At 38.1% G+C, this 12,562-nt stretch overlaps 1 protein-coding gene across 1 annotated transcript in view; it reads left to right on the top strand.

Annotated features, from left to right (window-relative positions):
- The window catches only part of itpr1b (inositol 1,4,5-trisphosphate receptor, type 1b), a 157,794-nt gene that overhangs the window by 115,665 nt on the left and 29,567 nt on the right, over positions 1–12,562 (top strand). Inside the window, exons 44-52 of the mRNA XM_016482756.1 lie at positions 771–954; positions 1,079–1,329; positions 2,494–2,694; positions 4,842–4,952; positions 5,039–5,134; positions 5,254–5,388; positions 6,251–6,358; positions 7,126–7,318; positions 10,693–10,815. Coding sequence (XP_016338242.1) covers positions 771–954; positions 1,079–1,329; positions 2,494–2,694; positions 4,842–4,952; positions 5,039–5,134; positions 5,254–5,388; positions 6,251–6,358; positions 7,126–7,318; positions 10,693–10,815 — 1,402 coding nt within the window. The remainder of the gene's footprint in view (positions 1–770; positions 955–1,078; positions 1,330–2,493; positions 2,695–4,841; positions 4,953–5,038; positions 5,135–5,253; positions 5,389–6,250; positions 6,359–7,125; positions 7,319–10,692; positions 10,816–12,562) is intronic.

The following is a 12,562-nucleotide window of genomic DNA, read 5'->3' as shown; positions in this document are numbered from 1 at the left end:
AATATTAGGAATAAAATACTTAAAAAAAAAATGTAATAGAGACATCATGATAATCACCTTCAGTCATAAAAAAAGATGCCATTAAACAAATGTTAAAAATATACTGTCTTTGTGTTTTTTCTACATTAATTTGTAGTTTGAATGTGAAATTATTGCAATATAAAAGTATATTTAAAAAGTTTAATGTTAGGTGGGATTAATCATGATTAATTTCAGAAAAAATACGTCATAAATTAGCTACAATTTTTTAATCGATTGACAGTACTAATTCAGATTCAAATGTAAAATAACATTTCAGTCTTCACTGTATAAATTAAATACAGATGAATCTTTGTTAAATCTACTAAGTGATTAAGTAAAGAGTGGGGGGGGGTTCTCTTTTTATTTTGTTGTTTGATTAACATTAATGATAGACAGCAGCAGGTAAATTAGGCTCCTGTCACTTTAAGACCAAATGTAAGGATCCAATATAATGTTACACATCCGATTTTCCTTCTCAACTGTTTATGGTCACCTACGCCATAACCGACTGTGTTTACAAGGATAATTTTGTGTGTGTCTGTTCAAGCACAAGACGACATGAGAGAATTTGGTGCTTGAATTTCAAACTGAGTTCTCTTTTGCACCTTCTTGCACTTGAATGTTTTAAAATCGTTTGAATGTTTGGCAAGACATAAACATAAACTTTCGCTTTTTCACTTTGCAATTAATCCAAAAAAAAAAAAAAACGAAATTAAATTTTTTTATTTTTTTCCTACCTATCCCTCCAGCGGTCATTTTTCTGCCGTCTGACAGGCGACAGTAAGTCAGAGAAGTTCTTTAAAGTGTTTTACGAGCGGATGAAGCTGGCCCAGCAAGAGATAAAGGCAACTGTGACGGTGAACACCAGTGATCTGGGCAGCAAGCACAAAGACGAGGATGCCAACGACAAGGACACCCAAACACGCAAGAAAGGTCAGGGCTCAGCACGCCCGACCATAAACTACACATACCACTACACGTGATTATAATGTATACAATTATACCATGGTGCAAAAGCATATCGTACTAAACAAATACAACCCTCCCCATCTTTCAGTCAAGGAGGTTGCTGTAGTAACCGAGGAAGTGCGAGAGCAACTTATTGAAGCTTCTACGGCCACTAAGAAGGCCTTCACCACTTACCGAAGGGAGGCAGACGCAGATGAGCATCTGAATGTGGCAGAGGGGCAGAGCAGCACAGGAGAGAAGAACCAGGATGACAATGAGATGAGCGTGATCATAACCATCATGCAGCCAATCCTGCGCCTTCTGCAGCTCCTTTGTGAGAACCACAACCGTGAACTGCAGGTCAGCTGCTGTACTAGAGAATATTTTGAGAAAACTAGCATTGATAGTGCTAACTAAGTTTCCCAAATGTTGCTAACTAAAAAAGTAGCTTATCCAGCCGTATTTACATGTAGTTATTGGTTATTTCTCTAGGGAACTGTATGTTCATATTCATTCAACTCAACATTAAATGTTATCTGCAAGCCGTTTTATTTCCCTAATGTGGTGTTTTTCTCAGTGAAAAGGGATATTTGAGAAAAAACTGTAGGAAGGTGCTTAATTTCATCCATCAGCAACTGATTAAATTGGGAAAAGTGGATACCAGAAAGGATTGAGCAATTAAAGGTTCAGAAGCTTTGTTAGCTTAAAAGGTTAAAATATTACAATAAAAGGTTGTGAAGACAGCATTTAATTTCTGTCAAATAACATGCACTGATGAATTGTACACAGTAAGACTAGGAATGTGTGTTTAGGAAAGTAAATGGAGTTTATTTATAAAGCCAGACTGCAGAATGTGAGAAATGTCTCTCAGTTTTGGTATAGCGTCTAAAGACGTGTTTCATGCTAGTTTCAAAATAATTAGCTAATCATTTTGTCAATTGTTTCAGAATGATTTCCTTCCTTGCTTATTGTTTGCATCTTGAACTTTTTACATTACATCACACTGCAGATGTTTACAGCAATACAACGTAAATATATAAAGAAACTTTTTAAAAATCTAATTTATATATTTTATTCAATACTGAACCGTTTCAATAGTACAATGCAAGAAAAACTGATTTTTAAAAAATCTTTTAATGAAGAATCTCATGCTAGTTTCACAATTAGCTTTTCATTAACTACTTGGTGAATTGTTTTAGAATTATTTCCTTGCTTACCTAATGTTTGTAGTTTTAACTTTTTACATAACCCCATCCTGTGGATGGTTACATCATAAACATGTTTTTATAATTTTACCTCTTCGATCTGACATTCTCAACGTCCTTGAAGAAAAAAATACATATGAAAGAAATCTGAAACCCCTTTTTGGTCCAAAGAATTATGATTCTTGGTTGAATCTAAATCCTATTCCATATCATACTAAGAGTTATAAATTGACTCTGTCTGTGCTTCCTTTTGCTCTAATATGACTTATAAATACAAAAGCATGTCCCTCATTTTCTGTTTTTCTCGCTTGTTTTCTAGAACTTCCTTCGCTGTCAGAACAACAAAAACAACTACAACTTGGTGTGTGAGACGCTGCAGTTCCTGGATTGTATATGTGGCAGCACTACAGGAGGTCTGGGGCTGCTGGGGCTTTATATTAACGAGAACAACGTCGCTCTCATAAACCAGACTGTGGAGAGCCTGACAGAGTACTGCCAGGGCCCTTGCCATGAAAACCAGGTGGACCTGACTCATCCACACCCTCTTTCTATTCCATACTTTAAAGAAATAGTTCATCCAAGAATGAAAATTCGGTTGTCATTTACTTTAATTTACTCTCACCATAAAAGCATTATAATATTATTTTATGAATAAGTGAGCACTGTGTTCAAAGAAGTTCTACTTAGGCTCCTGATGATTTTGGGAAACGCAGCTCTGAACAGTCTGATTCGAGAAATACAGTAATCGTTTAGACGGGATCCATTGATTCTTTTGTGAATTAGATGTAATTTGTAAATCTCTTCTTGTCTCATTAACTCAAAACACCAAGGAGGGTAAATGATGCCAGAATTTTAATTATTGATTGAACTTTCGCTTTAAGATTTTGCAGCCTTAGACGCACGTACACTATATACTCACTATTGTCTACTCAAGGTGATGGCAAAAATCTTTCTTTGTGTTTCGGGGCTAGGCATTATGCAACTTTTCATAGGACATTCATAATGGGGCTGATTATCGTCATTGTCCTACTTTTCTAAGAGGAAATGTAGTTTACTCGTATGACGACAATGTGCTTTTGTCCTGTAATGATTAGATGATTAGTCTCACGGAAGCAATCTGTTCCAGGGCCATAATTGCTTAATTGCAGGTTGATTTTCATATTTAACATTTAGGAATGTTTTTTTTTTTTGGCAGCTTTTGTTTAAATTTAATTAAATTTAAGCCTTTTAACGCGCAATTCTTTAGCTTATTTTCACTTCTAAAAAGTGATGTTCCTAATATATATATATATATTTTATTTTATTTTTTTTTAAAGAAATTAATACTAAAAGATGCATTCAATTGACCTAAAGTGACAGTGAAGACTTTTGCATTATTTAAAATAATAAATTCTGTTGAAAAATGAAAAAAATTCAGCTTTGCATCACAGGATTTTACATTTTAAAATATATTAAAATAAAAAAACAGTTATTTTTAATTGTTATAATATTTCACACTTTTTTAAAATTGAAATAGTCTAAAAATAAAAATAAACAGTCTTACCAACCAGAGCATGTGAGCGAAGCGGAGCGGTGTGACGCTCCGCTACGTTTTCCGCTCTATGGACGTGCGCTCCACTCAGTCGCTCTAACCGCCCAAGCAAGCGCTCCGTTAATATTCCGCTCACGCTCGCCGTAAACCAATTCCCGCTCAGATCCCGCTCCGACATAAAATTTCTCTAGTAGGCCTAATTGTTTACTGTTTGTACCGAAATTCTTGGATAATTGTCTGAAATTAAGCATGCTGATAAATAGCAATTATCATGTTTCAGAGCAAAATTCTTACATTCTTCTTAATTTTATTAATTGTAATGTATTAATTAAAATTGATTAAATATATGAATCTAACCTTAGCAAACCTACCTAAAATGCAAAAACTGAAAAGGTGTATTTGATTTTCGTTAACTTTATTTCCGTGAAAATAGCTGTCGTTGTTGTGCAATAGAACATTCAAAACAGGCTCATTAAAACACAAACGCACACACACACGAGATGAAATGTGCGTAGATCTTTACAAAATACACCTGGATTATAAAGCCTGTGAAAAGCACACACAAGATAAAATGCACTTAAAGAACGCTTGGATTATGAACTGACGTCAATGAAAGAAACACACTTTCTAGTGTCAAGTTAAAATAGACCATAACTGCGGGGAACTGTGGTCTATTAAAACGTCTCTTGATGTTTACTGGATTTTAGAATTTACTTTAAGAAACATTAGTTTGGACAAAGGGTCAGGCTTCAGCATTCGGTGTGCCCGAAAACACCTGCTCAGCACTGGAAGCTCCCCGCACTCCCTCTCAGTTTCTTCTCCCTGCTCATTCTTAACTTTGATTTTTACTTTACATTTATGTATAAGGCTTGCAACTTCGTTGAAACAATATCTGAACTCCATAACTGCTCTACTATTCTCAATCTCTACAGATTCTCGATCTCGAACAAGCAAATCACCAAAGGGCATTCTGGGTTGAGCGAGCTGCGCTGAGCGTATTGAGTGAGCGGAATCTTCAGAAAGGCGCTCTGCGCTCTTAAGGAAATATTACCACTCCGCTCCCCGCTCCGCTCACATGCTCTGTTACCAACACCAAACTTTTGAAAGAGTTTATGTTTAACATCTTTTCCTTTCAGAATTGTATTGCCACGCATGAATGTAACGGCATTGACATCATCATCGCTCTCATCCTCAATGACATCAACCCTCTCGGAAAAAAGAGGATGGACTTGGTCCTGGAGCTCAAGGTGTGAGAACACTTCCACAGCATTATGGGATATGTCGTTTTCACTTTCGTCCAAAATAATTGACGTGAATCGTCTTTTTGTTGCAGAATAACGCCTCAAAACTGCTACTTGCCATCATGGAAAGCCGCCACGACAGTGAGAATGCGGAGCGAATCCTGTATAACATGAGGCCTAAAGAACTGGTGAATGGCTCTTTGCATTGAAAACACATCTTTCTCCGGTTCTAGCTGGCAGATTTTCTGTTTTGCATTTGGTGACAAACCATCTACTGTCATCATTTAAATGTTTGGTTGGTGTACAGGTGGAGGTGATCAAAAAGGCCTACATGCAGGGAGAAATTGAGGTAGAACACAATGATGATGATGAGCACGGTGAGGAAGAGCACGCCGCTTCTCCACGAAATGTGGGTCACAACATCTACATCCTGGCCCATCAGGTGACGCACACAAATATGCACTTACACACACTTTCACTGCGTTCACTGTGTCAGATGTCAGGATTATATCACTTCTTCCCCTCCCCTGTGCGCTTCAGTATAGATTTTCAGCCTATTCACATAATTATCTGAGTCATCGTCGGAGGATCAGTTATTTAACCATGTTAGGAATGGTGCAGCTTTTCCACCGGCCCTCCAAATGACACTGTTTGGAATCAGAAGTTGGTGAATAAAAAGACCAGGGAACAAAACCTATATTAGACAGGGCCCTTTGATTTATTTTTACCCAAATAATAGAGAAATATGCTTTTACAGGTTGAGGCTCAGTCCATCTGTTGTGGCTACACTGGCCGTGTTTTTTAAATAGAGTTTATTGGTTCACTGCTGGGATTTGACCCTCAGTTCTTATCGTAATTGGGTCATTATGAGAATTTTGAATGGCTTTTTAGCTGTTGGAGAAGGAGATCAATGGCCAGATTTACTAACAGCTTGTGCCAGCGCAAACTGTCTTTTGGTGTTAAACTAGTACTGTCAGGATTTACTAAAGACGCTCAGTGAAGAATTAGCACTGAAAAGGCGTGGACGCTGTTATTTTTCGCCTGACCTTATTGAATATGCAGTTTCCCTTTCAGACGCAAAATTTATGGGAGGAGAGTATTAAAATGAATTGCGCAATGTGATTTACGCTTGCACTCATCAAATTACTGGTATTTGCCCCATTATTTAACGCTCCATTTGCGCATTGTCAGTAAATCACCCATAGAAATTTCCACTCCCATTCGTGTTTTTTTGGAATTGCGCTCTCACACTGTCTCAATGAAAACAAGCACAACCTCATTCCTTTTTCCACATGCACCCACAGCTAGCCAGACACAACAAGGAACTCCAGGCCATGCTGAAGCCAGGAGGGACGTATGGGGAGGGAGATGAAGCTTTAGAGCACTACGCCAAACACACAGCACAAATCGAGGTCAGTGGTGTCCATCTATGGTGGCCATTATGCATACAGCATCCATAGTTTCTCAGACTTGAGTACACAATCATCACTATTAATATTGTTAATTTGTTGAAAAACAGTGACGTTTATGCTACGAACATGAAGCAATCTTTTCAAAGTGATTAGATGTACAAATTTCACCTGCCGAACAAAAAAATAAACCAAAAAATCCTATAGACTTGTATTGTAGCGACCAGAATATCATAGATTTTTTTTTACACAGAACACACTAAAAATCCTCGGAAACCTTAGCAATTGCATAGCATAGTAACAGAAAATAAAAAAATAGTCCTATTATGCCAAAGTTTGTTCATATACAATTTTAATTGCTATATGTTGTGTTTATCTTAACACATCTGTATGGTTACATTTACCGTTGCTTTGCAAAATTTTTGTTGGCAAAGTCCCATTTCAAAGCATCTATGCAATCGGGAGTTTCGCGTAATGGCAAAAACATTTCCTACACAGATTTCGCTCTTGTATAATTTTGTTACATAAATTCACCAAATAGTCCAACATAAAGCTGCTTGGTTTGATAGTGACTTTTTGAAGATAATGCTATCACTGTTGACATTGGATAGTGGACCTTTCTTTACTTTTGAAAATTCGCTGAAATTTCGCTAATGTGATTGCACCATTAGAGGCGACAAGAAAAAACCAAAACAGCAACTCTGTTTGTAAGTTCTAATCACCACTATAGCCAATCCAGACAGCTTGCAACATCTGTTTTTCCCTTACAGATCGTCCGCCTGGATCGCACAATGGAGCAAATAGTTTTTCCCGTCCCCAACATTTGTGAATTCCTAACCCAGGAGTCTAAGCTCCGCGTCTATTACACCACGGAGCGTGACGAGCAGGGCAGCAAGATCAATGACTTCTTCTTACGCTCCGAAGACCTCTTCAACGAGATGAACTGGCAGAAGAAGCTGCGAGGTACTCAAGAGGCCACTGGTAACACCAACTCCGTGCCTTGTGCGTGCGCACTCCCTTCCTCTACAACCTAGTAAGCTGCTTTACACGCCCTCTCCACTCCCTCAGCCTCCAGGGACCCATCAGGGCTCTTTTCATGTAGTGCACCCTGCTTTTGGGTGCCGGGATGCATGCCTCACCCTGACCCCTCAAGCCAGGGCAGTGGGGAGGGGGTGTAAACGTTAACTTATGTAAGATAGACAAGATAAAACCTGTAACTAAAAATTGTTTAGATTTTAGTTTTATGTGCGCTTGAAGGATTGGGAAACAAAGAAGGAAGATGGGTCAGGGAGTGTGAATGGATCCCAAACAAACACACATGGCGGCGTACATCACAAAAGCTGATTACGGAAATAAGCTGAGTGAGGGATCAAATAAACAGATGATAGGAAGCAAGAAATTCTAAAACCCATTTTCCACCAACCGGGTGCTCTGGTGACTAATCTGGAACCATTTCCAGCTGGCTCTGCACCAGCCCTTAAAACCTGCTGGTTTTAAAGCCTGCTTGAACCAGAAACTGATCAAAGGTCGAGGTTGGGATAATGGCCATGCTGAATTGGGATGTCAAAGTACTAGAATATTTTTTATTTTTTTTAATCTCAAAGGTACTGAAACCAGATTAAATTAGCCAGTACCCGTGCACTTTTGACTGTTGCATTGAACTGTTGCATTTCGAAATTCGGCTTCTGTGGAAAAGGATTTGGAAAGGTGAGGCAAGGATGGTAGAAAATGGGTTATTTTGAAAAGGATAAGAGTTCTCAGACAGGAAGAGCATGAGGTGAACCGCAATAACAAGATAAAACCTGCAAGATAAGGATATGAACCATGTCAAAAAGCAGATCGACAGACGGAGGGCTTTGCGACAGCTATTTTTCTTGCATGGGACATTTGGCCACAGTTCTTGTTTGTTTCTTTGAGTCTTTTGGTCATGAGTTGCTAATAAAAAGGAGGGTGTGAATTCCGTGTTAGTTAGTAATGCACCTATGTGACTGACATGTGAAGGTTTTTATCAGACTGAATCAAAGTAGAAGCAATGTTCCATTGCTGCAACCCCAAGTCATGAGTGTGGTGGCCTGTGTGTGAAAGTCCCCTCCTCCAGTTCCTCTTTTCAGACAAAAACCCCCTGTCAAAATAGCCATAGCACAGAAACTAAATCCTCCAGCCAGACTTCTCAAAGAGTCATGGGTCAAAACAAAGGTGGCGGTTGAGGTCAGCAAGCTCTCGTATATGGTTTGGCCCCACTAAGGAACCCTTTGAACTCTTTGGTCATATTTCTATGGTTTTTGATTTCAATTTTAGGTGCGGGTGGTGAAATTGCTCTATAAAACTGCACAACTGACCAAACAGCTTCTATCTTAATTCAATACGTGTTTTATTTGGAATAACATTGTTTAGCTAAAACAAAAATATATTTTCAAAGGAATTCTAGAAGTAACAAAGTTAGTGCATTGGATGTTGTCCTGATTGGATGTAATTGGAAATGTGCATGGTCAGCTGGATCACATTTGAGCTTGAGATCAATTAGAATTGGTCCTTGAGATTGCCATGGAAACTAACGCACAACTGTTTTTGTGTTGTTTAGTAGAAAGCTGTAGAATGACATAATGCAATCAATCACCTACAAAAAAATAAAAATAAAAAACAATTCAACTTGGAAGAAATAAAAGATGAGCAGTGCTCCTTGGAACTTGTTAGTGACATCATCCATTATTTCTTCCCAGTAGGCATTGTCGTATTACGTAAGATTATTTTCTTTCTTCAAACAGTGCATTACATTTTTCTGTATAGAGAAACAGGCGGTTTTAAAGGTGCAATGTGTAATTTCTGACTTGCTGCCGAAACCAAACAGAATTGCAAAAATAATTACTTTTCACACTAATTTCAAACACTGCCATCATCCATTGTTCAGGCAACCAGGTGATCCTGCTCCAAATTCACACAATTGGTTTGAACCAATGTCGTTGTGTCAGTGCTCAAACGCAAGTGCTTGTTTGAATATCAGCAAATGGTTCCTAATAAAATCGGTCCGTTTGTGTTTGTGACAGAACTAGGCATGGGCCGGTATGAGATATTGACGGTATGATAACCTTAAGCAAAAATATCACAGTTTCACAGTATCACGGTATTATCCTTACAGCTCTAAAATGTGTTATTTTTAAATGACTGGGTAAAAAGAAAAAAAACTTTTTTCCGCTGAACACAATATATTTTGCTTTTGAGCAACATACAGAATATTAGGAACAGTAGAATTTGTTTATTTTTTCTTTGATTTGTTTCCTAAAAAGAAGAAAAATAAAGACTGACATATTTATTTAACCTAAATCTGTAATTACAGTTATTTAATTTTAGTTATATAATTCATATTTATATAATTTCATATCCTTTAGTTATATAATTTCATATACATAATTTGAAACAAACAGCAGAAGCTCTGAATGAGACGCATATTCACTCTCTGACAGCAGGAGGCATTTCTGGAACACCAGATACAGTGTTCCTTGGTTACCGCTGTAAACAAAGCAGCGCTGCCTGAAACACTGCTTTAATATGAACTATACAGAGACGAGATTAAAAGAAAATACCACGTAAACTTTTCTGAAGACAGTCAGTTCCCCTCAGAAACACATTCATATAAACCCCCAAATCAATATTGAGGATTTTCTTCCAATAGTTTGTGCATCATGAACAGTGAGTGATCTGCCTGCTACAGTATTTTTCTCTTTGCGTCAGTCTTCAGCGTCTCTGGCGTCTCGGGCCTGTGTTAACGGGCGTTTACAGTCTTCATATTTTCACATAAATTACATTTTGGAAAATGATTGCATTGCAATGCAGTTTGTGCAAGTCCAGAACAGAGACGAGTTGCAATAAGAGAAAAAAAACGGCCGGTTGCCGATCGCATAAGTTCCAGGGGCAGCTTCTTAAGTTCGGCCATCCTACACACATGTGACTGACAGCTCGCTCGAACCAACAGGAGGAGGAGAGTCGTGTCACTCTCTACACTGCACTCAACCTGAGGGATTCTTACACGTTCAGTCTTTGAGGAGACATGAAAAACAGCGCATACCACAGGAACGGTATAACGGAAAATATTAGTGGTTTTGAACCCGTGAAATTTTCAAACCGTGGTATACCTTGAAACCGGTAATCGGCCCATGCCTAGACAGAACCATGTATGTGGAGCTCTGACATGGTGTGCATCAGGGGTGTAGTATTGGACCCTTTTAGTTTTGTGATAGCATCCAAATAAACACTCTGCAAAGGTGCAAATTGTGCTGTGTTAGTGTACATGTCCCTTTAACATTTGGAATTTAATTTTTTTTACTTGTTGCCTCCTCTAGCTCAGCCCATCCTGTACTGGTGTTCCCGTAACATGTCCTTTTGGAGCAGCATCTCCTTTAATCTCGCCGTCCTCATGAACCTGTTGGTAGCATTCTTCTATCCACTGGAAGGAGTGCGTGGAGGTGAGACACAAGTACTTTTACTGTTTGCCATGAAATTCTGTACAAATGTAATTTGTATTTCTTTTCATATAATGTATATAAATATAAACATAAAAATATAATATTATAAAAGAAAAAAATACATATAATTTTAAGTATAAATACAATTTCTGAAGTATTATAATATATTATATTTATAATATATTGTACTGTAATAAAGTTATATTATAATATATATCAGGGGTGGTTTCTTCATTAGGGCGTTAGGGCCCTAATCGCCCCGTGTTCTCGAGGGCTGGGTTCCAGTTCATTTTTTTTATGCCCTTCACTCGCTAACTTCCCTCCATCTCATTAGCTCGGATGTACGTCATTGATTACGTTGCATGAGTGGCCACTGCTGGAGGAACCTTTGCAATGGGCTGAATTGGAACATCCTAGGCCCTTGATCACTTTGAATCTTCCATGGAGTTGATTAATTATTCAAATTTTGATGCAGTATTCTATATGTATACTGGTATGCTTAGGTTGTTATAAATGTTTTAAAAAAATTATATATTATAGAGTTGTTTGGGATGGGGATAAATTAAACGCAATCTGCGAAGACGTCATAATCGTGTTGCATTGTGGTCTATGGAGTGGCCTGAAGTGTGCATATGAAGTAGCAGTCCCTCAGTCAAAGTCAAAGAGTCGAGGGTCTGTCCATATAAACTTTCCTCCTCCATTTTATGAAGTGGAATGCACTTAAAAATGGCCGCGAGGATTCCCCCGAGGGGAACTGCATAGGGAAGTTTGCGAGTTGAACGCAGCCAAAGACTTCCATACAAAGATTATTTTTTTCCAACTGCAGGCACAATACTATGCCCTTATAGTATGTACTCTTTTGGTGAAGAAAAAGTACACACTTTTGAGTGTGTAGTAGAAGAGTAGGCAAGCTTTGGGACATACTATCACATCATACAGTTGTGTCTTTAACGGACCGCTCTGTCACATAGTTACACACACCCTGTCACTGTAAACTGGCCTGTCAATCATCTTGTCACATTTAACATCCTCCACATTTAATTTAATTTAACTTCCTACCATATTGGAGAGAAAAGAAGTAGTACGTTGATCTGCCAGCCGTGGGTCTTTATGCGGAGAACGCTGCTCATATTTTTATTAATATTTTGGTTAATTTTTATTAACAAATTTTTACCAGGTTAAATGTTGATTATTAGTAACTCAAAACCTTTTATCTAAACCTCTCTAGTTAACTGTTGGTCGCGCACATCTGCCATTTTTTTGTTTGTTTTTAACGCTTTTTATTCGTGTTTGTAGTTCTGAACTGAATCCTTCACTGAAGCACAGTGGATTGTGGGTAATATTAGCCATTAGGGTGCACGGATCCACACTTCAAAAATCTACCTGAAATAGTAGACCATCCGTGGACTTTTGGCATATTCTTTTCAACATACTATGCTTTGGGACACACTTATTCTAATCTCACATACTATTTAGGTTCAACTGTAATTTTACGAAGCTACGAGAATACTTTTTGTGCGCAAAAAAAAAAACCGACTTTAGTCAACAATTCATCTCCTCTGCATCACCATGTAGCGCCATTTTGGAGAATATCAGCTGGACATAAACAACGTATGCTGTCGGATCTGTTTCCTACGTTGTTGTGATTTGATCTGAATGAAAACAGCATATCCATGTGACGCAGCTGACACAGAACAGCACACGCTATTTACGTCCAGCTGATATTCTCCAAAATGGCGCTACAGGG

The sequence above is a fragment of the Sinocyclocheilus anshuiensis genome, unplaced genomic scaffold, assembly GCF_001515605.1.
Source record: "Sinocyclocheilus anshuiensis isolate Anshui unplaced genomic scaffold, SAMN03320099.WGS_v1.1 scaffold465, whole genome shotgun sequence".
NCBI classification, from domain to species: Eukaryota; Metazoa; Chordata; class Actinopteri; order Cypriniformes; family Cyprinidae; genus Sinocyclocheilus; species Sinocyclocheilus anshuiensis.
Note: the sequence above shows the minus strand (reverse complement) of the source record. Positions and strands in the feature narration are given on the sequence as shown.